General features: G+C 44.7%; 1 protein-coding gene across 1 annotated transcript in view; it reads right to left on the reverse strand.

Moving 5' to 3' along the window:
- ELOVL2 (ELOVL fatty acid elongase 2) overlaps nt 1-26,993 on the reverse strand; it is a 67,479-nt gene that overhangs the window by 36,361 nt on the left and 4,125 nt on the right. Inside the window, exon 2 of the mRNA XM_077353197.1 lies at nt 2,721-2,784. Within this exon, the coding sequence (XP_077209312.1) occupies nt 2,721-2,784 (64 nt within the window). The remainder of the gene's footprint in view (nt 1-2,720; nt 2,785-26,993) is intronic.

Raw genomic sequence — 26,993 nt, forward strand, 5'->3', positions numbered from 1 at the left:
ACGATCACAATTAATCTCCAGATGGGCCAGATCAGTTCCCCTGGAGAAAATGGCTGTCCTGGTGGGTGGACTTAAAGGCAGGGGTAGTCAAACTGCGGCCCTCCAAAGATCCATGGACTACAGTTCCCATGAGCCCCTGCCAGAACACTGGCAGGGGCTCATGGGAATTGTAGCCCATGGACCTCTGGAGGGTCGCAGTTTGACTACCTCTGCTTTAAGGTATTTATACACTGCTTAGGTCCTTCACTTCCACCAACCATGCCTTTCACAGGCCCCACCCCTCCAAATCTCCAAGTAATTCCCAACCCAGAGCTGGCAACCCTATGGATACACCACATCCATAATTTCCCACCATAAGCATCAATTCCACCTTAGTTTGATAATTTCTCAGTTTCTGACGCTCTCTCTCTCTCACACATCTCCCTTTCCCCAGGTCCACAAAATTCCACGGCCTGTGGAGAATAGCCTAGGCAGCAAAACAGTCACAAGGAGGATCGACAGCAGAAGGGAAGAAGAGTTTAAAAGAGGGTCTGCAGTCCAAAGTAGTTTCCTGATCTCTGCCTGCCCCTAATCTTAATGGGACGGACAGGGAAGGAAGCGTTTCTCTGTCCTGATCTTAGCGAAAGGAACGTGTACAACAGGTACATAGAAAATGGGGGTGGGGTGGGGAAAGAACTCCAATGTATTTATACTCCAATGTCAAGACAATACTTCAGAAAGGATATGGACAGAATTGAGATGATTCAGAGGAGAATGACGAAGACGATCTGGGCCTGGGGACCAAGCCCTAGGAGGAAAGGCTGCAGGACTTGGGAATGTTCAGCCTGGAGAAGAGGAGATTGAGAGGGGGCAGGATGGCTCTCTTTAAGTATTTGAAATGTTATCACTCAGAGGAGGGCAGGGAAAGGTTCCTGCAGTAATGGCTTTAAGCTATGTGTAGAAAGGTGGGGGGTGGATTTCATAGAGTACTTCAGCCATGGAATCGGCTGCCTAAGGAGATGGTGAGCACCCCCTCAGTGGCAGCGACTGGACAGATACTTATGCTTGATGCTTTAGGCTGATCCTGCATTGAGCGGAGGGTTGGACAAGATGGCCTGGATGCCCCCTTCTGACTAAGAATCTATGATTCCACATTTTGGCCAGCATTGTACTGTATTGCAGTACTTTTGTTCTGCAGTTTATGAATGCTAGGCAAACTTTTTGCAAATGGTTGAGTGGCATTCTCCTGCCCTTACAAATTGATTCCCATAGATGTTGCACACACTCCTCCTCCACATGCAGCCGCCTGGGAATCCTGCTTCTTGTGTGGAGGAATTGGTTGCCTTGTCTAAACCATGTGGCCCTCATGCTGTGCCGTGGTTCACTGTGCTTTCCCTCCTCCGTTTCTTCCCCCAAGAGGGACTCACCCTCAGGGTCATCTCTGTCCCTTGCCCATCCGCCCACCCAGCCTCTCCTCCCAGCCACTTGCCTCAGCCAGTGTTTTCTCCCCTTCATCATCTCTCTTGGCCTCCTTACACTCCCTGTGGTTTCTCCCCCCATCACACACACACACACACACACACACACACACACACACACACACACACACACAGGCACACACTTTTTCACCTCTTTCCATTATTGGGCACCATTTTGAATTGCAAACATGCATCCAAAGTTCTGTCTTCATATGCGAAGGACAGCAGGTATTTATACCCCACTTTTTTACTACTACTAAAAGAGCCAGTTACAAGACAATGTAGTGGTTAGGAGCAATGGCTTCTAATCAGGTGAGCCAGGTTTGATTCCTCACTCCTCCGTATGCAGCCTGCTGGATGACCTTGGGCTCCTCAGAGTCCTATTAGAGCTGTTCTGACAGAGCAGTCCATTCAGAGCTCTCTCAACCCCACCTACCTCACAGGGTGTCTGTTGTGGGAGAGGAAAGGGAAGGCAATTGTAAGCCACTTTGAGACTCCTTCTGGTAGAGAAAAATGGCATATAAGAACCAACTCTTCTTTTTCTTCCTGAAGGAGTCTCAAAGTGGCTTCTAATTGCCTCCCCTTCCTCTCTCCACAACAGGCCCCGTGGGGCTGAGAGAACTCTGAGAGAACGGTGACTGGCCCAAGGTCACCCAGCTGGCTGTATGTGGAGGAGGAGTGGGGAATCAAACACAGTTCTCCAGATTAGTGGTTGCCACTCTTAATCAAAACACCAAGCTGGCTCTATACAGATATCACTTTTACTATATTTTAAAGCTCTCCTTCTTGAAGTTTTCCTCTTTTTCTGCCAACCCAAGTCCCCCCCCCCTCCCCATTTTGCAGAAAATATGCTCTAGCCTCATGGCTGCTCTGCACTTGGCTATTAGAGATACGATAAATATTACTGCAAAAATGCATATGAAATGTTTTGAGCTCTCGAAAGGGTGTGCTCTATGAATGTGTCTGTGCATGTGTGTGTGTGCATTCAACATTACAAGAACTATGTTGAGAAAGTGCCATAAAGTGACAAAGTGTATCATAATCGCCATTACATTAACCGCCATTGACAAGATCACCTCTGGGTCTTGTGGTTCAAGTCACTCCCACCGGCATGCAAATTCCTACATCTTAAGACGGGACCGTCTTAAGCAGCTACAGACTTTGAAGAGCATCGAAGTAAATGGGATTAGAGGGGTGCAACTCAGTTTAGGACGCTACTCTAAATCTCTGGCGGATTGAGAGCTCTGAGAAAAGAATACTCACCTCTAGCTCCAAACATATAGTCCACAAACTCGTTCACTTCTCGGTCGAAATCCTTTAGCTGCTCCTAAAACGAAACCAAATGGAAACACGTTAACTCCCCGGTCTCTCTCTTATACATATCCGTGAGAACAAAATGTAATCTCCTTGCTCAAATGCAGCATCCCTTGGAACACCTGCTGCTGGGTGCAATTGCCAGGGGAAGGATGTTGCCATAATGTCTCGTTTGGGGCTTGTTCCATGGCTCACAGGGTATATCCCTGAAAGAAGAGGGCGCTGTAGTAAGTACCATTGCTAGGAATGGCAACACAGCTGCTGGAGCCACGGCTGCCACACTGTGCAGTCACATGGCAAACGGCTGGCACAACCTGGTGCCCTTCAGGGATGTTATCAGCTTGTCCCTGTGCAACTGTGTGCTAGCCACTCAACTGCTGTAGCTTTCATCCCGGCAGCAGTAGCTCTGTTCTAGGGAGGCCAGCCTCCCGGTGGGACCTGGAGATCCCGTGGAATTACTGATCATCTCCAGGTGACAGAGACCAGTTCCCCTGGAGAAAACAGGAACTTTGGAGGGTGGATTTTATGGAATTATACACAGGAGCCAGCCCACAGGTAGGATCTGGGGATTCCCTGAAATTATAGCTCATCCCCAGATGATAGAGATCACCCTTCTCCTCCTGGACAAAATAGCTTCACTGGTGGGTGGCCTGTGTGGCCCTGCTCCCCACTGAGATCCCTGTCCTCCCAGTTGGCAGAGTAATCAGCACAGCAGCGGTGCACGATCTGACTAAAGACTAGTTAATTTAGGAATTAACATACTGATAGGGAAGAGGGGAAACAGAGAGAGGTTCCTAACTACATGCCTGACTGAGAGAGAGGAAAGAACTGATTGTGGCACTTCCGAGGAGAAGGAAGAAATTAACCTAAGAGTTGCAATCTGGAGACAGCCAAGGAATGACACTTAACAGGAGAGAATGCCCTGACCTCACTCCCCTATCTGTCTTCTTGCAGCCACCTGCAGGGTCTTCTTCTTTGCACACCAGACATTGCCTTTTCCAGCACTCCCCAGACTCCATCTCCAAATATCAGGATTCAGAGTTCTCCAACAGGGATCTGGCAGCCCTGCCCCCCCCATCCCCCACCAGTGGCAAAGGGTGACCAGGCAACGCTGCCTCGTTCACAGGTTACGGTGAATGTATGTAAATCCTATAAGTACACACACACAACCATTTGTAGGAAAGACCCAACACAAATCCATTGAATGAATGAAGTCATGGACCAGCATCTGGATAACTTTGGGGTTTCTATCACAAGTTCAGCTGTACGTGCATTGAAGTTAACTGGATGCATTTTTAAAGGAATCAAGTCTACACTGCTCTGTGAGCATTAGCTATAATGAGAACGGGGCTTCAAGTTGCCACAGCTCAACACCTGTCAATAAAGGAGCTGCCTTCACCCAGCACCGGCTTCACAGGACCTGTGCCGCTGGAGCCAGTGTTAAGGATCTGAGAGCATCAGCAGAGCACAACTGGCGTTGTTCCTTGTGCTGTAACAGCGGGGAGCCCTTCCCAGGGATGGCTGGAGCTTTGGAAGCAACTTGCAGCTTCCTATTTGCATTCTTTCATGCCACATTTATTTATTTTTATGTTATTTATGTAATTTATATCCCGCCACTCCCATGCAACGGCTCGGGCCGGGTCACAAGGTACTCATTAAAAATCCCATTGACCATACTGTTTTTTAAGATAGTACTACATTATTCTTCTATTATGTAACAATATTTGCTTTGCTAGCTGGTTTTTCATTTATTTTCTTCAACTTTTTTGTAAACGCTTTATATATAACAAAAATAAAAATTTAACAATCACAAAAATCCCATTAACACCCCCCTTAAAAGGACATACTAATACAATTTAAAATACAAACAGGTGATAAATAAAACAAGCCCCGCATCCAAGACCAGTGGTCCCCAACCTTTTTATCACAGAGGACCGGTGAACGCTTGACAATTTTACTGAGGCCCGGGGGGAGGGGTAGTCTTTTGCCGAGGGACGTTGCCACCGCTTGAGCCCCTGCTCCGCTTGCTTTTCCACCGGCGCCCCTGACTTTCCGCCGCCCACTGGGGGGCGCTGCCAGCAGCAGCTGTGCAGTGCCACACTGAGGGGAAGCCCCAGCCATGGCAGCTGCTGGAGAGCACCAAAGGTGAGCGGGCGGCAGAGTGGCAGGGCAGCCCCCGAGGCAGCAGGCGGGGAGGAAGACAAGGAGGAGCTGCGGCCCGGTACTGACTGATCTACGGACCGGTACCGGTCTCTGGACCGGGGGTTGGGGACCACTGCCCAAGACTATAGGGAAGGAGAGAGGCCCTAGCTGGCCATGCCCAGGTGCTAACACCAGCCACATAAGCATGAAGATCTCCAAACAATCACAGTGTGTAGGGCCCCCTAACCATACTGGACAGCGGAGCCCCTGGAACTGCAGGGCTCACAGTACATGCTACATGTGCTGCTGCCTCCAGTGTTAGCAGAGCAGGGAGGGTATTCCTTTCAACCTAGCCCATAAGGAGCTCCTTGTACAAGCGTCTGGCAGGCCATTGTTGGAAGCAGAATGCTGAAGGAAAGAGACTGCTGCTCTGATTCGGCAAAGCTCTTCTTTATGTTCTTAATGGAAACACAATAGAGATCGCAATGCATTTCTTTATGAGTGCCTCAAGGTACGGTCACAGCCTGGTCCAATGAGCTGTACAAGAGAGTAAACAGTACACAGCATTGGGCACAAGATACTGCTAAGGCTCCAGAAGACTCCAAGTGATTGGCAATAGGATTTGTCTGTCTGTCTGTCTGTCATATGGCTTTTGGGCACATTAACATTATTCTATGCTTTTGGATCTACCTGAGCTGAAAATATGCCCGAAAAATTCCTTATTGGTATTCTGCAAGTTTATTTCAGTCCCCAAAATGTATCCAGACTTACTTGGGAAAACAAAAAAAAAGTTCTGAGAAAATCCCAGATATATTTAGGAATTTCGGGAAGATTGGAGAACTGCTAAGAGGCAAAAGCTGTTTCTCGGGCAATCTTATGCAGAGACTGCAGAAGTTAGCTTGAGAATCAACCGGGATGGCAGCAAGCTAAGAGCTCCCCACCACCTCAGCTTTTCTTGTAGCAGGGCTGCAAGAGCGGTCAGCCCAAGATCAGCTGGTCAGTGGGGAGTTGAGAGCTTCCCACCAGTACAGGTCTGTGCAGGCTTCTCCTACCATTCTGTTTAAACTGGGCAGCGGGAGAGGGCAGCCCAGTTGACATCACTGTGCCTGCAGAGAGCCCATTGCTTCCTGCAGACACCCTTTGTGCTGGCTTCTCCTGTCACCCAGTTTAAATTGAACAGTAGGAGAGGGCAGCCCAGTCAGGACTGCTGTGCCTGAGGGGAGCTGACAGCTCCCCAGGCTGACAGCTCCCCACAAGTGCAACCCTGCACTCAGTTTAAACCAGGATGCAGGAGAAGCCAAGACAGCCCCAGGATCAGGCTGGTATTTTTTTTACTGGTATTTTCCAGTTTGGGTCTATTGGACCCCCAAAACTTCAGAATGTTTGAAAAATCCCAGATCTGCATAGCAGTATTTAGATCCAATAATTTTTTGGAGCCCTGGATACCAATAAAAAAATTGTGCACCTCTAATATTAATGCTTCAAGTTTTTCCCAAATTGTTTGGCATTTTTTTCTATTGTCTGCAGTTTTATATTACATTTTGTCTGTATTGGTTCGGTCTGTATTGTACGACCCCCCCCCCGCCCCCATCAAGGAATCTTATTAGAACTATTTGGTCAAAGCATCCAATTGGAAACAACAGAGCAATACTACATACTTATTTATTTGAATATGAATACCCTTCCTCTTCTGTCCCCTGAGTAATAGTGATTTGATTCAAATGGAGAAGCTGCTTTATTTGTATTAAACACCTACATACTTATAAGGCACTTCACTATACAAGCGTGTCTAAAAGCAAACCCACAATAGCCACACTATAGCCATACCAGTTAGCAAATATAATATTAACCTTGGGCCACAGACTGTGCCTTAAATCCTAAGTACCCATTCCTGGCAGTGAAACTCACCAAATAAAACAGGACTTATTGCAGAGTAGATTTGCTTAGCATTGCTCCCTACATTTTCAAAGCAGACATGTCAGATGTTTCAAGTGTAATCCTAAAAATGTACACTGATAATGTAACAGACTCAAAGCTGTACATGCACATAGCACAAAGATAATAATGTTCAAGGATCTCTGGTCAGAAGGCTACATTTTTTATTTTTTTTTAAAGCACACGGCTTTAAATGAAAATCTGAGCCAGGAAATGTGCAGCGTGAAAGAGCTGAGAACTTTAGCTGATTCTTACTCTTTCTGTTTAACAGAGGCATCATTGTCCTGAGACTTAACAGGGCATTTGATTTTTTTAAAAAAATGCTTTGTACATGGCTTGTAACGTATGGGAAAATCAAAGCCCAAAAGCTGCTTGCGTTTATGATTAGATTATGTAAGTGATGCTAATACAAAGTAAGAATAACGGCATTATTAAAATGAATTCCATTGCTGCTGGGCAAATCTATGCAAACACCCAAGGCTGAATTTTAATGAGTATGGGTGGCATGTTGGTTTGCATGAAGAATAAGGAAAGCAACAGTGAAACTTCCTGGGAAAAACAAACAAACCAAGCGTCGTTGGTATTTTCATTCACTATACTTATGCTCTTTCTTCCACTGCTCAACTTGTCTCACTCCTTGATGATCAGTTAACCTGCAGGGTTTGATTTATGGCTCTAAGATGGGTGTTGAGAAACAGGGCACAGCTCACAAAGTCTGCCCACCTTCTGCCTGCCTACTTGGGAGTAAGTCCCACTAAATGCAGTGGAGCAAAATGTGAGTAATTATGTATCCGATAGGTCCACACAATATGCCTTCTTGTTCTTGATGCTGTAAGCAGGCTGATTTGAGCCATGCACCTCCAACAGGATCAGGCCCTTCTTCCTCTGAATGCACCGCAGCCACACACACATACACACACACACACACCAGCCACCACTTTGTATTTGCTTGAATTGTGACAGCTGAATTGCACAGGCTGTTTTTAAAAAAAATCATAATTGGCCCTCAAGTTCTCACAAAATTTGCACAAGATGAAAAACAATGACTATGTTCACGATAATGTATTTACACAATTTCCATTTTTCACAGGGCTTCTCCATATTTTTTTGTCAGTTCTGTCCCCATGCTGCTTCAGTTTGCCCTCTGATTTCTGCACACATTTGTGTGTTTTCACTTCAGTGGCCAGTATTTGGATGGAAGCCTTCAAGAGTTGGGATGGTCGTTCCTCCGAGGAACATGGAGGCAGCCGATGTCAAACCACCTCCAAATGCCCCTTACCTGGCTGCCAGATAATCCTCAGATCTCCTGGCTACACCACAAGACTACTTTTTATGCCTTGTGCATAATGTTTCTGTCTGTTTTCTTCGTCTGCTTACTCCCAACCACCTCCAGCCCACTTTAAATGACTGGACTATCAACAACATCAAACCCCTGTTCAGAAGAGAAGTAGATTCATGCTTGATCTTTTTAAAAAATACATCCCTTATCTACTGCTATATCTTATCTACTGCTATATCATAATATACTGTTATATCAATATAAGCATGAACAATAATAACAGTAATGCCAAAAAATAGACGTAGCATATTGTCTGAATCCCCAGCTTCATTTTTAAGGCAGATTAAGCCTCTGGTACAGTGGTTCTCAACCAGAGGGATCGGGACCCCTTTGGGGATCGAATGACTCTTTCACAGGGGTTTCGGCAGGGCAAGCAGCATGGCCGGGGAGGGGGGGGCGCTGCCACTGTTGCTGCTCCTCCTCCAGGTGCCTGTGCTTGGCTGCTGGCCACTCCAGCAGTGCCTCCAGCGCAGCGCAGTCTCCTTCCAGGTACTCCAGGTGGCCGCGCAGCTCAGTGGGACAAGAGGCAGAACTGAACTCAGAAATCCCAGAAAAAAACAATTTATATACAATCATGAACAACGGATCTTCACACCATTGGTCAGTTTTGATTTATTTTCTGTGAAATGACACTTGCATAGTTTTATGGTTGGGGGTCACCACAACATGAGGAACTGTATTAAAGGGTCGTGGCATTAGGAAAGTTCAGAACCACTGCTCAAGTAAATAAGAATGAACACTAACTAAAGAAAATTCAAACCAAATCATGTATTTAATATGCTTTTCTGCATCCAACTGTTAAATATTCAACACTTGAAAACCTCCATAAATGGCCATTATTCTGGTGCAATCTCCTTTTCAGACACACATGATGCAGAGGAAGAGAAGCAAGGGAAGCAGCAAGAGAAGCACCTTAATGTGACTCATGGAGCATTTACCAATGAGAAGAGTTAGTCATTGTCCCTGCCGATAGCCATTCCTGTGCACAATACTTCCAGTCACTGCCAGCTTGCAGATGGTTTTCCTGACTGTAAAAAAGTAGAAGTGGGTCATTCTTGCTTGCTATTTTGTTTTCTGCTCCTGCCTGCCAGGGGCAAACACCTTCTTTATACACCTTGGACTGTACAGATGGTGGTAGGGATGGTAACTGATGCAGAGAACAGCCATGCGACATCCCTGCGCTGGGTGTGTCAGGAATGGCAATGCACACACAGAGGAAAGATGCAAACATTTTGTTTGTGCACCCTGGAAAGCGCATGCAGGGAGGGGGCAAGAGACAGCCACTCTACGTCTCCTATATTCACTACGATATGCTTTGCATTTTCAGGCAGGAGGAAAGTTGCAGCAAACAAGAGCATAAAATAAAGGCAACTGCTTGTTTTCTGCCCCCCCCCCATACAAAAGGTAAGTTATAGCTTCACCTCAAATCTAGTTAAATTAGAGTTAGGACTTTTTTTTCCATGTGGGGAAACACTCAACACTATGGTTTACCTGTATTTGCAAAGCGAACAGATGCATTTAGGTATTTATTTACTCCTTGTATACCCAACATGGTCTCCCAATGGGGATCCAGGATGACTTTTCCCATTCTCCATTTTATCTATGGATAGCACCCCCACCAGTGCAGGCTGGAAGCCCCCGGTTCCAGGCCTGACTCTCCATCACTGATCAGCTGACCAGGGAAGGAAACTGCCCCAGCAGTGGGCCTATGTGACTTCAACATGACTCAGAAGTAGTGTAGGTATGTTAAGGATGTCAAAGCAATGCTCTGGATTTTGGACAAACCCCCTCAATAGTAGAAGCAAATTTTAACAGTTTTTGCCTGCAAAGTGTCCCCAATGTGCCTTCCCCATTTCCGGGTCAGGTTGGAAGTCACATGGGCATGTTGATAAAACTGATGATGAAATTCCTGCTCCCAGGAATCTCACGCCCCCATCCCCTGCTGGCTGCCTGCAGGCACCTAATTTTATCCTCCCAACTAGGGACGTGCAATTTTTTAAATTGGTGTTTTTTTTTTTCTGGTCTACTGGATCCCACGGTATTCGGATCGGGAATTTTTCAGACATCCCAAATTATTTTGTGTGAGAAGCTGGTCTCAGGATCTTCGTGTAGCAAGGAGGTGCCCGCAAACCTGGCTGGGATTCTCCTGCAGCCCAGTTTAAACCACTTTGCAGGAGAAGCTGGCTCCAGGAGATGTGGCTAGGAGACTGCTCCCAGCGGCACAGCCAATCCTAAGGTTAGCTTGTTCTGCATTCTGATTTAAAGCAGGCTGCATGAGATACCAGCCCAAAGTCGAGCCAGCGGGAAGAGTCTGCTCCCCCCAGCACAGCTGATTCTCAGGCTGTCTTCCACAGTATCAGCAGTAGAAGCCTGACAAACAGTAGAGAGGCGGGAACAGATCGCTGCTGTTTTTGGATCTGTCAGTAATTCCCAAATATATCTGGGATTTTCTTGGTATTTCCCCCTCAATTGTCCTGAAAAATTTCAGGTACATTTGGGAAGTTGAAATACTCATGTATAATTTCAGCTCAGGCAGATCCAGATGCATACCCCTAACAACAACTATGTGAGGTAGATTAGGAAGAGAATGTATTTCTGGCCCAGGATCTGAACCTGATCTCACTGATCCTAGACCAACATTCCAACTATTACACCTTGCTGGCTCTCACACTAAGAGCCAACTTTGTGTCGTTGTTAGGAGCGGGGGCTTCTAATCTGGCAAGCCTGGTTTGATTCCCCACTCCCCCACATGCAGCCAGCTGGTTGACCTTGGGCCACTCACAGCCCTGATAGTGCTCTTCTAACTGAGCAGTAATATCAGGGCTCTCTCAGCCTCACCTACCTCACAGGGTGTCTGTTGTGGGGAGAGGAAAGGGAAGGCGATGGTAAGCTGCTGTGAGGCTCCTTCTGGTAGAGCAAAGCAGCCTATAAGAACCAACTCTTCTTCTTCAGTAATATCAGGGCTCTCTCAGCCCCACCTAGAGTCTACAAGTCTACAGCATCATTTATCCATAGGGTCATCAACTGGCCCACTTTCAGATGATATGTTTATCACTTAACCGTACTTGGTTTCTGTGTCTCAATTAAAACTGACCTAAGCTTGAGAAAAACAGAAAATGTGTTTATTTTTTCTTTTCTTCAGCACATATTTGCTTAGTTTTGCTGACTCCAAACCCATGCCCAGGTTCTGAAACATATTAATCTTCTAGTCTAGTAGTACATATTTGGCCAATGTTTTACTAATTATGGGAATGCACCTGAGAAAATGTACTAGAAGTTGGCATTAGGGTATTTGCAGGTATTAGTGTTGTCACACAAAAGAAGCCATAATTTATGAGTTGCAGATATGGAAAATTAAAGGAAGTGATACCACCAAAATTTCTTAAAGAGAGTGACCACAAACATAAATATTGTCCACCAAAACTGGACAAGCATTGTAGAGGGCAAAAAAGTCGAAATCAGCTTTCCTGAGCAACAGATTGAAAAACATGGTACAAATGCATTTAAAACTGCTTTTCTGTTTTTCACACCTGTACACCAAACCACAAAGGAAAGGGTCTGAAATAGCATCTCAAACAGCATTTGGAAAGCTGTTCTTAGTCTCTGCAACCTAGCCAGAATCCTCCTCCTCTTGAAAAATAAAGCATATGCAAAAAGTGAAGTTCTTCGTCGGCTTTTTTTCTTTTCCTTTTTAAAAAATAGGCGTATGTAATTTAGCTATACATATTTTTCCTGGTTATTTTGCTTCCCTAAAAAAAGAGAAAGAAATGAAATTAAAAGTGCAATCACACTGCGCTTCAAATGTGAGTTAAATTTAGCCTTCTTTGGAAAATTTCAAATTTACAGTTCCAGAATCTACCCACTTACTCCAATGTTACAAAAGGAGCCTGGCTGGAAAGTAGATCAATGAAATCCATTTAAAAGTAATCCTACTCTATTTTACCTACTTTATAGTGGAACATCAGCTTAACTTGTAATTAAGGGAGATTAATCCTTGGAAGTATCTTAAGATATGGCGTGACTGTTCCCAAGGAAATGACCATCAATAATTACCCGCTTCCACCCCCTCTCTTTTAGCCCTTTACAGCCAACGGCTACTAGAAGGCACCGTTTTCCAGCCTTTCCAGTGTCAACATGGAACTGAGAAGTCAGTCAGCTGCAACAATTTCAAGGACCAGCATTCTATATCTGTATTCTTTACAGTTCCGATGTCCCCCCGCCCCCCCGGCCACTAGTACTGCATGGGAGGAGGGGGGGAGGACTGCCAGAGCTGATTAGGAAACTCCTGGAGATGTGGGGTGGAGCCTCAAGAGGACAGGGATCTTATTGGATACAAGGCCACAGAGCCCACTCTCCAAAGCTTTAGTTTTCTCCAGGGGAACTGATAGCTGTAGCCTAGAGATGAGCTGTAACTCCATGGGATCCTCAGGTCCCACCTGGAGGCTGACATCTCTGTTTGCTCCTAAAGGACAACGCTTGTATGTTTCTTATGTTTTACAATTTAAAATAGCTCTATCAATTTTAAAAGCCACAAACTTAGCTAAGGAAACATTTTAAACTATTTAAAAATCAGGGCAGAGTCCTATGACTTCCTCTACCTACTATGAACATCTGAAACAATCCATACCATGAGTTGCAAGCAACTGTGACCTAGAATTCATGGAATGTTGCGGTATATTTTTCTGATTATTTCTTATTTTTTTGTGATAAGTGTATGGGTGTAACTGTGGTAGAAGATATGGCAAAAGTTCTTTTTTAAAAAATATAGACATGCACGTACACAACAGTGCAACATTAAGAACATCTGTCACTGTACCAACCTTGTGTTGGTGCAGACAAACATACATATGTTCTTAATTGTGGGATGTCCACTTCTCAATAAAATGAGAATCTTGTTGCCATACTCCCCAGCAAAAAGGGCAAGAGAATGAGAGATCTCTTGCATGATCAAGAGACAATGTATTTCTAAATCAAGACCTTTTCGCATAGGCATCAGTCATGTAGTAACTATGAAGGGCTCTTGTCCCTCTGACAGCAAATGCTAGGAGGTTTTAAGGACAGTACCTGGGAAGGGTAGAGTTTCAGGAGGAAGTGATGTCACTTCCAGGTGATGCTATAGGAATTCTCTCTAATCTTTATAGCTAAGACCACAGACTACTGGAAATTCCTAGAGGGCCAACAATGATGTGGCCCTTCATATTTCTCTTGCTCCTCAAATTATCAAGGGTGGGGGGCTGAGGACTGGGAGCAGTGGACTGACAAGCCTATCATTATGAGAAAAGCATGCCTGTAATGCAGGGATTCCCAACAATGGACTGGGTATGTATGTGTTCAGGCTGTATTTTCAGCTCCTTTTGGCTACATGAGGTAGAGCCACCATAGTAGTAGTAAAGGCAGTGAGAGGGAGCAACAGGAGGGCCAAGCGTGTGGGTAGTGATGTCACTGTTGGGGATCTGGTGGGGGCGTGGCCAGATGACATCACTTCCAGGGCCCCTCAAAGTGTGAAAAATTAATCCAGGGGTCCTCCACAGTCAAATGGTTGAAAAAGACTATTGTAATGGGTGGCAACCTCTGATAAACTACGTTCCCCCCCCCCACTGCTGCACGTAGTATTCATCTTTGCGAAGCCCTGGAAAAAAGCAGATGGAATCCTATACCTGGTAATGGCTGCACATAACTGGGTTTCCCCACACTGGCTTTTGTCTGTGCTATCCAGATGTGTGAATAAACCCTACTGAGGAAGAGTGCTTGCACTCGAAAGCTCACGCCTTGAACAAATCTTTCTTGGTCTTAAAGGTGCCACTGGACTCTGATTTTGTTAAACCCTACTGTATTAGCAATAATTGTTTTATCACTCCGTTATTGATCATATCGAGCTCTCCTATTCAGAAAGAGAGATATATGCTCACAAAAACCAGCCTCTATTGCTAGAGTTTCTACATGGAAGTATATGCAGATATAAGAATAACAAGTTTTCCCAGACATCTTCTTGGTATAATAAGACACTGAATTTGGCTAGCGGCAGAAGTGATGCTTAATATGTTTTCACTGCTCATAAAAAGGGAGCGAGGGAGCAGTATGACACGGAAACAATCAAGTCAATGTGATGCAGACTAATTATCCATTTAAGAGCCGTAAATGGCACTAATCGGATTAATTGGATGCCTCTGCATGCCTTAATCCAGCCCTGTCCCCCAGTTTTTGCTTCCTGCCCCCAGTAAATCAGTGCCCTCATTTCGCCTTTGGGATAAATTGTGTGGATTGACTTAGAATGCTGCTAATATAGGTTGCTAGAACTGCTGTTCTCTAGATCTCTGCATGCTTCCCTGGAAAATAACAAACAAATCATCTTTATGTGTACAGGATTTTTTTTTGGGGGGGGGGAATAGGGTTGCCAGGCCTGTGCCTGCAAATCCCTGGATAGTAAAGACCATACAGATTAATGGAAATTCATAGAGCAATGCAGATACAACATCCCTCCTCCAAATTTCTTTCTGCTGTTCAAATGACTGGGCAAAAGGTAAGCCTACAGTAGGGAGGCATCATTCTGGTTGACAATGCATGTGCATTCATAAAGAGAGCTGGGTTTTCTATACCCCACTTCCATTACTCAAAGAAGTCGCAAACTGACTTGCAAACACTTTTCTTTTCATCTCCTTACAACAGGTAGGTGGGGCTGAGATTTCTAAAAGAACTGCTCTATGAGAACAGTTCTAAGAGAACTAGCCCAAAGTTACCTAGCCCGATGTCACCTAGGTGGCTGTATGTGGAGGAGTGGGGAATCAAACCCAGTTCTCCAGATTAGAGTCTGAACCTCTTTAGCTACTACACCATGCTAGCTCTCTAAAGGCTAGAAAAGAGGAGTTGGTTCTTATACGCCGCTTTTCTCTACCCAAAGGAGGCTCAAAGCGGCTTACAGAATCCTTCCCTTCCCACAACAGACACCCTGTGAGGTGGTGAGGCTGGGAGAGCCCTGTTATTACTGAAGAAGTAGAAGAGTTGGTTCTTATATGCCGCTTTTCTCTACCCGAAGGAGTCTCAAAGCGGCTTACAGTCACCTTCCCTTTCCTCTCCCCACAACAGGCACCCTGCAAGGTGGGTGAGGCTGAGAGAGCCCTGATATCACTGCTCAGTCAGAAGAGCTTTATCAGTGCTGTGGCGAGCCCAAGGTCACCCAGCTGGCTGCATGTGGGGGAGCGCAGAATCGAACCCGACTCGCCAGATTAGAGGTCCGCATTCCTAACCACTACACCAAACTGGCTCTCCACTTCTTGGGGGCTAGAAAGTGCTTCTTCCCTTCCATCGACTACAGCAACTCATCCAGTACAGAGATAGTGTACAGCAATGGATATAGATTTAAAAAACCCCCAAAAATAAATGGTTGGTTGAACTGAAATCGGAAGTGGAATTGCATTGGGAGATGGAATTGCATTGGGAGTTACAGCCCACCCTTGGGGTGGGGAGAAACTGTCCATCTTGTATCACTGCTAAAGAGGTATCTGCTGTCCGAAGGAAAAAGGTCCATGGCCATACGCAATCCAATCACAAACCAACAATGCAAATTTGGTGGAGACACTATCACAACTGTTTATTATAGGATGCCCACTACCTTAATTTGAATAACCAGAGTTTTTGAAGGGGAGTGAGCATATGAGCAAGTTACTGGTGGGTTTCCCCAACAGATCATATAGTGTTGCCCCAAACCACTTTCAGCTGGAAAATGGTGTCCAGGAAAGACTGGAGTCATATTCTGAATTGGGCTCCATGCATGTGGAAACCAAACCTGCCGCTTAAAGAGAACGCAAGTGAAGAAGAAATTGAGGAGGCGTCAAAATCAAACAAAAGAATCTAGCTTCTTCAATGGCAGATGAGTCCCATGTTAAACAACAAGATGCCATTATTTAACATGGGACTCATCTGCTGGAGACTTGGGGATACTCTCTGGAGCTAGACTGTGCCATTTATTTATTGAAGCCTGACTACCAAATGTAGATTAGTTGGATCTATTCTATTTCCAGTAGCCACTTATGGCTGTGAAAGGTGCATGATGGAAAAATTGGACAAGAGAAGAATTGCTCCCTTCGATCTCTGGTGTTGGAGAAGGCTTCTGAGGGTTCCATGGACAGTCAAAGTGACAAACAAGTAAATACTACAGTGCTTAAAGTCTGATATATCATTGGTAGGCAAAATCATGAAACTCCGGCTCACTTAATCTGGCCATATCATGCGATCCAACTCAATGGAGAAAGCAATTAGGATTGGTCAGTGGAAAAAGGAAACAAGACTGACAAAGAGCACTGTGGTTAGACATGATCAAAATGGGCAAAATGGGCAAATTACACAACTAAAAGTGGTGCAAGATCAGAAATCAGACGACATCTGAGCCATAGAACTGCCAAGAGTTGGACTTGACTGAATGGCTAACATCATCATAAAACTTTAAATAATTATAAGATTTGAAAGACTCTGTGAAACAATGTTCAACTGCATATGTTCAAGATGGAATATATTTATTATTGCACAAATTCATGATATTTTGGTGAAAATATGAAGGGTTAATTTTCTCTTCATGATTGTGTATTCTATTTTGATCATAGAGGTGAATACTGATTGGATACAGGTTTAATATTTTTGGGAATACGTATGTTTAGAGGTTGGAGGTAATTTCTATATTCATTGCTACTTGCATAATAGTTTCTGTGGAATTATAAGATTGCATTCGTTATGTTTTACGATTATTTATTTATGTAGATATAATAGCTACTGACGAAGGAGTGTTCCTCGAAAATGAGTTATTCATGCCGTCGTCTCATTTTGGCTGATGATTTCTAAACAATAAGACTGAATTCTTTTGTTTGTTTTTGATGCCAGGTCAGTTTCTTCTTCGCTTGCTTTCTCTGCAACTGACGGGTCTTTCAGATTTCGTGCTGTTGTTTCTGGACTCAGAAGAGGAGGTTTCTACACCCTGTTTTTCTCTACCATAAGAGATCCAAGAGGATTACAATCACATTCGTTCACATCCCTACTACAGGCACCCTGCGAGGTAGGTGGGGCTGAGTGAGGGAACTGTGACTGGCCCAAGGTCACCCAGCTGGCTTCATGTGGATATGGGAACCAAGCCTTCAGAGCAGAGTCCCTGGCTCTTGGCCACTCCACCACTCTGGCCCTGAGTCCTGGGTGGGGACCTCAGACCCAACCAGTGTGCTTCACAATGTATAAACAAGCGTTCACCCAGAGGTCTACAGTGGAAATCTTGCACTTGCCTCGCAATATGGACATGTCAGAAACGTTAGCCTTCCTTAGAAGACCGCTTATATTGCCCCCAAGAAGTAAAGAGGTGGAAATGGATGAAAATCGTTTCCTCTCCTATACCATTGAATCTCACCATTTGTTCCTAAATAGGTCATTTATCTTGTGGATTGCTATGATGCCCACCACGAAATGTATCCTCTGCATTTTTCTTAATATGGCTTGGGACCAGCATACCTGAAGGACTGCAGAGCTAACTGACTGCTGAGATTTTCTGAGGTCCTACTCGGGGTTCCCCCACCTTTTGGGATTAGACGGCTACCCATCCAGGAGAGGGCCTTCTCAGTTATGGCCCCAAACTGTGGAATACTCTACCCAGAGAGACGCACCTGCCAGCAGGTGAAGACTTTGTTCCCTCAGTAATGCATATGTAATATGAGATTTATTTTCTTTGGACCAGGATAGGAAGACACATAATAGAATTACCATCCTAAATATTTATTTGTGATTGGATTTATGAAAACCAACCCTTCCAGTGAGCTGGATTGGGGTGGTTTACAACATTGCATAACACATGAAAAATTAAAATAAATAAAAGCAATTAAAACATTTAAAGTGCAGTTCAATTCCATTACAACACCAGTGTTTGCAAACCGTTGCCCTCTCATTCCAAAGGAGGGCTCTTATACTCCACCAGGACAGAAGGTTATTTAGAATGGGGCCTCTACGCGCTATCTCTGCCTTGAGACACAATTATTGATTTTAAAGCAATTTCAACTGAGTCCAACTTTTAGAAATTGTTGATTAGTGCAAAATCTGGAGCCATTGTGTAATGTTTGACCGCGGAAGAAGGCCATTTGGCTGAAACATGATCGTCAGGGTCTCATATGGTCCTTGTTTGAAAATACTGTACAATTTTATTTTGTTTGAAGCTAGAATTTGGTGGTTTTAATGTTTTATGTGGAGAATACCATTAGGCCCTTACATTTCAATTTCTTTAACCTTTGGGTTCTTAGTGCCTAAATAGGGTTACCAACCTCCAGATGGTAGCTGGAGATTACAAATGATCTCCAGGTGACACATCCAGTTCACTTTGGAAGGTATATTCTATGGTATGAGTAGCCAAACTGTGACTCTCCAGATATCCATGGACTATATTTCCTGTGAGTTCCTGCTAGCATATGCTGCAGAGGCTTATGGGAACTGTAGTCCATGGTCATCTGGAGAGCCACGTTTGGCCACCCCTGCCCTACAGCATTGTACACCACTGAAGTTCCTCTCCTCCCCACACCCCTCGCTCCTCAGGCTTTGCCCCCAAAATCTCTAGGTATTTCCCAACCCAGAGGAGGCAATCCTAGGGATACATTTTATAAATAATGCAGATGCATAGAGCTCTTTTGGTCACGAGGATTTAGAAAACAGGCTCAGAGATGTCATGGCTCAGATACCATGACATCCTGAAGCCTTAAGCTATATCAAGTTTAAAAGGCCTTATAGAATCACTTTCCAAACAGTAATTTAGAGAAAAAATACCTTTGCATAGTGAGACCCTTTTATAATTTGAGGCCCTAAACTGTAGCTCGCTTAGCTTGCCTCTGCATCCATCTCTCTGAACCTCTTTATCAATTAAAGCAGCACAAACTACAATTCCATTGAGTAGCTGTGTTGGTCAGAAGTAGCGCAATAAAATCAGAGTCCAGTAGAACCTTTAAGACCAACAAAGATTTAGTCAAGAAGTGAGCTTTCGAGTGAAAATCTTTGTTGGTCTTAAAGGTGCTACCAGACTCTGATTTTATTGCGATTCCATTGCTATTCAACATACATTTGGGTTTCTCCACAGATAATGGTTGTAAGGGAAGATCTTTTTCTTTTCTTTTCACTTTAGCGCATATTAGATGCATAGCTAGTGCACAAGATCTCTACGCTAATTTGGCAATGGAACGTTTAAAAAGAAAGAGGGGTAGAGAATGCCTTCAGTCTTTCAACCTCTCTTACACTGGCTGTGAGACAAAGGGGCTTTATGTATAAGAACTAGGTTCTTGGTCGCTGTCCCAGCTGCCCGCAGTGTAACACTATGTCCCCAAGGCTGGGATTAGTGCACAAGGGGTTCCCCTTCTGCTAATGCTAGGAAGGATCATAAAGGATTTTCTATCACACATTCCCCTACTTGCTGCACAGTGTACCTTAAAAGCCTTGCTCAGTGTGAAAATGTAATTTTCCCCTATATTAAGGAAAATGCAAAATATCCCATCTCAAGCAGGCTGCAAACAGGAGGACTTTGCAGAGAACAGAACTTACATGATGCTCTGCTTCCAACAGCAGCCTTTAACACTGCTCAGCAAATTGCCCAAGAAACCTGGGACAATCTTGGAAACATCAGGAAGAGCTGCTGGCAGAAAAAGCTGGGAGATGTAAGGACTTTCCCCAAACTGCCTCGAGAGCTTTGTAGCTAAGCTGGGATCGGAACAACCACCATTTTAGTCCTTGCTAATAGGGCCTAACTTCATTAATGTAGCTGGAATTCAACATAACCATGCTGGTTACCCTAAATGGTTCCTGAACATAGAGTTATTATTGTTTATCCAGTGGCACCTTTAAGGACAACAAAGTTTTATTCAAGGTATAAGCTTTTGTGTGTATGCACACTTCTTCAGCTATCCCCTCCAAGTATCTGAAAAAGACTGCAGGCACGAAAACTCATCTTCTGTTCCACATAATATATTGCTGGTAAGGCCTTGGAGGAGGAGCTGGTCTCATGGCTTAAGTGCCACTCAGCTCTTAACACCCACTCAGGGCGGCTGTCCCGCCTCTGAGTGTCTCCTCCTCCAACCGCCAATTGCCTTCCATCCCCCACTCCTGACCACCTCCTCCTCCTTCCACTTCCCTCCAAGGCTCAGAGGCTGCAAGAGAGCTGCCCCTGCCGGTGAGTTTCCTGCCTGGGGGACTCCAGCCTGCAACCTTTCCAGGTCGTGGAGGGAGGAAGAGGCCATCCACAGAGTTCTTCCATCCCACCCCCCCCCCCAATCTAGCGCCCGTTGTATTCCTGAATGTAACGGGCTTTGTCCCTAGTACCTTGAATAAAACTTTGTTTGTCTTCAAAATGCCCCTGGACTCAAACTTTGTTCTGCTGCTTCAGACCAACACTGCTACACACCTGAATCTATCTTGTTTGTAGGGCATCACTCATACATCAGTAATGTCACCACAAAGTAAGAAAAAAAATGAGGAAACTCTGCCCCAAGGAGCTTACACTTCAAATGTCATTTGGGGTAGGGGAAAGACAGCAGATCACAGGAGCACACAAAGCTGCCTTATGTTAGCCACGTTCACATGTGTAGATCAGTTTGTAAGGAGGAGGCAAGGTGCTGGGGACCAGTGCTTGGATAAATGTAGGCTTTACACCACATGCACCTGCATTGAATCTGACATGAGAATGATTCAGTGCATGTATAAAGCAAAAAAATCAAGTGTACCTTGTCCACGGTTTGTATGTGCACTCACCTATGAGCACTCAAGGCCAGTATTGCCTGACAGTGGCTTGCTGGGGTCTCATGCAAGAGTCTTCCATACCACCTTCTGCCTGATCCTTTTCACTGCAGAACCTTTGGGACCTTTTCAGGCAAGGAAGGCATCACTCTTAGCAAGGCTAGACATCTTTCCTTCGAGGGTGACCAATGGCAGGCACTGTCAAATTCCAGTAGTGGAGAAACTTTGATTGCGATGGTCCTGTCTGATACCCTTCCTCACATTATTCTGGCTTGTCCTGCTTTCTCTGGCGACTGCAGTTTGATTCCGGTTGATACAATTAAATTAAGATCGAATTGTAGTAATGAACTACTAATTATCAACGCCATGCTTAGTGAGAAGGATTAGGCTCTACCGTCCAAAGTTACCAATGTACTCTGCTCAGTGCTAAGATTTAATGCTCTCTTCCTGTTAAAATCGTAAATCGTGCAATGGTACTTTGGGGTATATTTGAGCATTCCTTTGAGCTGTGTTAATCTGTACGCATTTGGGTCCTCTTTTATGCCATTACAGGTTATCAGTATCGCTGGAGAGGCTGGTGACTGAACCTGGGATTAGTGCTAGAGCAGATACTCCGCCACTAAGCAACAACCCCTCCTATAACACAGGGGTAGTCAGCCTGTGGTCCTCAAGATGTTCATGGACTACAATTCCCAGGAGCCCCTGCCAACAAACGCTGGCAGGGGCTCGTGGGAATTGTAGTCCATGGACATCTGGAGGACCACAGGTTGACTACCCCTGCTATAACAGATGAAGTGGAGAGCATGGCAGAACTGACTATGGAATTTAGGCACAACATCCAGATTATGTACACCATCACCGTTCTTTTCTATCGACTTCAATATAATCACTAAAAATAATGCATTAAGTTTCAATACCAGTAAGGTCAAAAGTTTCATCCACATATTAAAGAGCGGTCATGTTGACTTTAATACAGGGACTGTGAATGACTGTCCCAAGTCGGACCATTTGCCATGCAGTAGTTAACTCAAGAGACCTTTTATCATCAGTGAGATTTTGAGGAAATAATGCAGGCAAAATTACATGTCTGCTGCCTTTTGAAGCCTGTAGAATATCATCTCTGGTACAAAACACACAGACTAACAAGCCATCTCTTTGCACAGACAAACACTTGTTATAGGAAGTCGCTCAGCATTTAATCCGGCGGTGTAAATTCATTTGGCTTCCTGCCCGGCCAACCAAATAAATTAAATCGCACAAATAACTGGAAAGCAAAACTGGCCTTGCGGCCATGGCTTGAAACTTTGGAACCTGGCAAAGTGAACGCCGATTCCTTGGCACAAGCACTCCCCACCGATCCACCCCTTTTAAACTTTGCGCCAGTCATTCACCCCGTGCCAGTTAGAGGTGCACTGCTCTTTGGAAAGTTTCCATTCATGTTGGCAGCCAAGACTGTAAGGAACAAGTGGCTCCATCTACTTCATGCTGGCCGTGAAAGATGCATGTGTGAGAGGAGGCAGCAGAATCTGATACCAGAAGTGCCTCTTGAGGAGATGAAAGGAATGGGGAGACACAGCCTGTTCTCCAGCAGTCAAAACTACGGGGGCCTTGCCTAGATTAACTCTGCCCAGCTTGGCAGGTGCATTTGCATAGCCTGCTAATAGTGAGCTCTGAGATTTCAGCTGACCGAGCCGATGCCAGATCTAGCCCAGTGACAAGAAATAGGCCCTATTCAATGGGGGATGCAGACAGAATGTGACCTTCCTTTCCCTTTCTAGATCACCAGCTCAGCATGACTGACGTGTACACAGTGTCCTGGGCTTTATCCTGCTGCCACTCACCCCTGTGAAGTGGAGTCCTGTTATTTCCACTCTGGTGATGGAGAGGTTCGGGCTGACTAGAGTTCCCAGGCGCCACCACACTGTCAGCCGGGGAGGGGGGCGTTCTCCAGGAGCTCCACCCCCAGACTTAACCGAACTTAGAAGAGTGTCCAGCATGCTGATGTCACCCAGAACTGCAAAAGTAACTTGGGGGGCTTCCTGCTTTTTGAAACAATGCCAAAACGGGCATTCCCTCAGCCCCAGCAGAGGCCTGGCTTCTCTAAGGCTGCCTGATTTACCTAGGGCAACCAAGGGACTTAGGCTTGCCAACATCCAGGTGGCACCTGGAGAGCTCCCACTATTACAATGGCTCTCCCGACAACCAAAATCAATTCCACTGGGGAAAGTGGCTGCTTTGGAGGGTCGACTCCATACCCTGCAGAGGTCCCCCCCCCCCTCCACAAACCCTGCCCTTCCCAGTCCGGAGCTGGCAACCCTAAGGGGACCAAAGGAGAATGGTACCCAGCAGTGCTATCCTACGCAGTTGCTCCAATCCAAGCCCACCGAAATCTATAGGCCTACGGATGCCACTGTCGCTCTGCAAAGGTCTCCACTGCAAGTGTCCTAAGCAGAAATACGCTGCTCACTTGCACTGCATATATTTTGTTGATCACCATGATATGCTCAAGATACAGAATATTATAACTACAATAATAAAGTGTAAATTTTGAATGGTTTTATCCGATGCCCTGCCATGATGTCAGAGGTGAGTACATCAGTCCACAATCCAGGTGCACCCTTTTACCAAAAAAAAAAAAAAAAATTCCAGGAATTTCCCAATCTGGAATTGGCAACTGTGTGTTTTCCACAAGAAAGCAGAAAGTATTTCTGATACATCTAAGACAGTTCCACATTTATAACTGAAATTTCTCACTGAGTTTGAGGCTGCCTTTTTCTTTCATCCAACCCAGTAATGTTTAGCTGGAAATTGCTCCCTAGTCTTAAGAGTTGCTGGACATCTTAAAGACTAACAAATCTGTGGCAGGGTATATGAGCTCTTGGGAGTCACTGTTCAAAGATTTACAAAAGCTCATACCCTGCCACAAAAGGAGTTAGTCTTGCTACGGGACTTTTGCGCTTTTCTTAGTTTGCTATTGACAGACTAAGTCAGCTATCCATTTGGATCTAGAATGCTTGTCAGATAATGCTTGTCACAACAACACAACAGCTCTGTAAACTAACCCCATCGGTATATAGGAACTTCAAAGGGAGAAATGGACAATTGCTGGAAATACAGCAAATCACAACATTTTTAAAATACATCCATAATTCCTTTGCAGACCTATATGAAGTCAAATTGAAAGATAACTGGAGAATGTTTAGTGCATACCAGGGGTGGCCAAACTGCATGTGCTGGCAGGGGCTCATGGGAATTGTAGTCCATGGACATCTGGAGAGCTGCAGTTTGGCCACCCCTGGTATACAAAGGAGGCAGGATTCTGCAAAGCCCTGCAAAATCAACTCCTGGCTTTCAGGGTCAAAGCTTAATTCCAGAGGTTAGAAGATAAGATAAATTTATAAAATGTGTGACAATCCGGAACAAACAATTCCATCACAGTTAAGAACGCTGGTTGTCAAGAGGAAACATATTCTACAAAGTCAGCACAAACCTAATCCTACCCCATAGTTAGGGTTCGAACCTCCAGGTAGCTGGGGATCTTCTGCTATTAAACTACTCTCCAGAGATAAAGAAATAAATTTCATTCTGTTTTTACATGCTGCCCTTCCCTGTCAGACTCAGCTTAGATCACCAAGCGAGCACGCTGCTTTCGAGGGCTGCTATGGCACTGAAGTCCCTCCCCTTGCCAAACCCCGCCCTCCGCCCCCAAATCTCCAGGTATTTCCCAACCCAAAGCTGGCAACCCAACCCACAGTGGAATGAGGCAAAACATACTTCAATCCTCCTAAATACTGCAATATATAATGCATATATACCACACACATTGTGCACAGCCTTCCTACTAACTCTTTTATATACAGCAGAACAGAGTTGCTGGCACTTTGCTCTTAAAAGTATTAAGGGCACATCACTGCTATTGCAATAAATGGCATTTGTTTGTTTATTTTGTATACTGTCCCTCCCCACAACAGGTTCACAACAAATATCAGTAAAACATCCACAAAACCTACATAAAACCATAAATAATACTAATATTTACTCCCCATCCACCCCCTAACCATCTCTATCCACCATCAGGTTGTTCATTTATTGGTGGGTCTCCTTGGAAGGTGGGGGGGAGCATAGCATGGAAATAAAAAGTAAACACATTTCGAATCAGGCTATATGACTGACTACTATTCTTTATTTTTAAAATTTCTGAGCCTCTTTTTGCGGGATATTGCTGCAGGAAAACTGATATCCTGAACAGCATTATGTGTACACATGTCAATCAACTGCGGTTTAATACCCTAGATTTCTTAAGGAATACTAAAAAGTGAGTCCATCTTGAGCTAATTTTCTCAACTGGTCATTTCTGGGAATGCTTAAAATCTGAACTATATGTAATGCTGTATGTTAATATATATTTAAAATAAACAGAAGGTTCACAGCTAAATATATGGACACAAATGCTTAAAGTTCAACATTTCTTATTAGCAGCAAAACTAGAATTGTAGCAGTGACAGCTATATCCTGGCACAGGTAACAGAATACAGGTTCAGGTATCCTGAGCTGCATTTATCCTAAATATCTGAATGTTACAAAACATTTGAGTTTCTTCCCATTTTTAGTTTGATTTTCTTGTTAAATGTTGGGAATGTTAATTTATATATTTCATTTTAATGTTATTAATTGCTATACATTAATTATGACTGGGTTCTGAAGGAACACTAACTTTTTATTCAAATATGTATTTGTATGCATATTTGGAGAATCACAGAATCATAAAGTTGGAAGGGACCTCATGGGTCATCTAGCCCAACCCCCTGCACTCTGCAGGATACTCACAACCCTATTGCTCATCCACTGTAACCTGCCACCCCCTTAAGCTGTCACAGAATCAGCGTCTCCATCAGATGGCTATCCAGCCTCTGTTTAAAAAATTCCAATGATTAAGAGCCCACCACCTCCCGAGGAAGCCTGTTCCACTGAGAAACTGCGCGAACTTCGTCCGGATCCCAGCCAATATATTACAAAGCAAAGGAATATTAAAAAGCAAAGGAATTTGCCATTACTCTTACAGTCCTCTCATACATGAGTATCCTCTCCCGTACTGTTGTGTATAAGGCAACTCTTTCCCATGTACTTTCAAACCTAAGAACAGATCAGCATTTGTTCTGTGATTCTTTTAAAGGATATTTGCCCTAACCTTTTGACATCCGCTGAGATGTCAACTTAGGGACTGTGGGAACACTAGCGGATATAGGCAGGGAAACATGCAGGGCCCTTAGAAACAGCCCCTTAATGAGTCCCGCCTTCCCTCTTTCATAACCTGGTCCATTTCTTTCTTTTTGGCTGCCTCACACTTCTAATACTAGTAGTGGCGCGGGTGATCAGAAAGCAGAAAACTGGACCGAGATTTAGACTGTTTGGGGGTTACCTCCTGTGTTTGCTCAGGAGTAAACGGGGCAATTTAATTCTGCCCGGAACCTTTTTTCAACATTAAACTGAAAGCCCAACTTGAACAAAAGGCGTGCCTCTGGGCATGTGCAAAATACCTTTTACTCCCAAATAAATAACCACTGTCAAGCTCCTGTCCTTATTTCAATCAAAATCTGGCCCAAGGGCTAAAGGCCTGAACAGACTTATTGTGTACAGGCAGATCTAAATTACCAAACCGCTCACTACAGGACAAGACGTACTTCACGGAAGAAGACCAAAGAGCTTGAAGGGGGTGTAATATCTACCTCATCTCAGTACAGAAAAACAAGGTATTCGGAAAGATCTGAAGAAGTCTGACACAAGGATCATGCCAAGACTACAAAGAAGAAGAGCACATTTCCTTCACTACCCACATGCCTACCTCTAATTAGGGGCTGAGTTTGGAGATTGGAGAATGCGGTTTGTAGCAAGAATCTCCCACTCTAGCAATTGAAGTCCAGATATATAGTTATGTTTCTTACCTTCACCCTTCTCAATGTCCTGTTGCCACTATACTTGTTACAAGGTACCGGACACCCACCCTGTGTCCTGAGTCGCAGTCATGCTTGAGTTGTGGGTTTTCTTCCATTCTGCAGGTAGGCTACCCAGTT

Source organism: Paroedura picta, chromosome 9, assembly GCF_049243985.1.
Source record: "Paroedura picta isolate Pp20150507F chromosome 9, Ppicta_v3.0, whole genome shotgun sequence".
NCBI classification, from domain to species: domain Eukaryota; kingdom Metazoa; phylum Chordata; class Lepidosauria; order Squamata; family Gekkonidae; genus Paroedura; species Paroedura picta.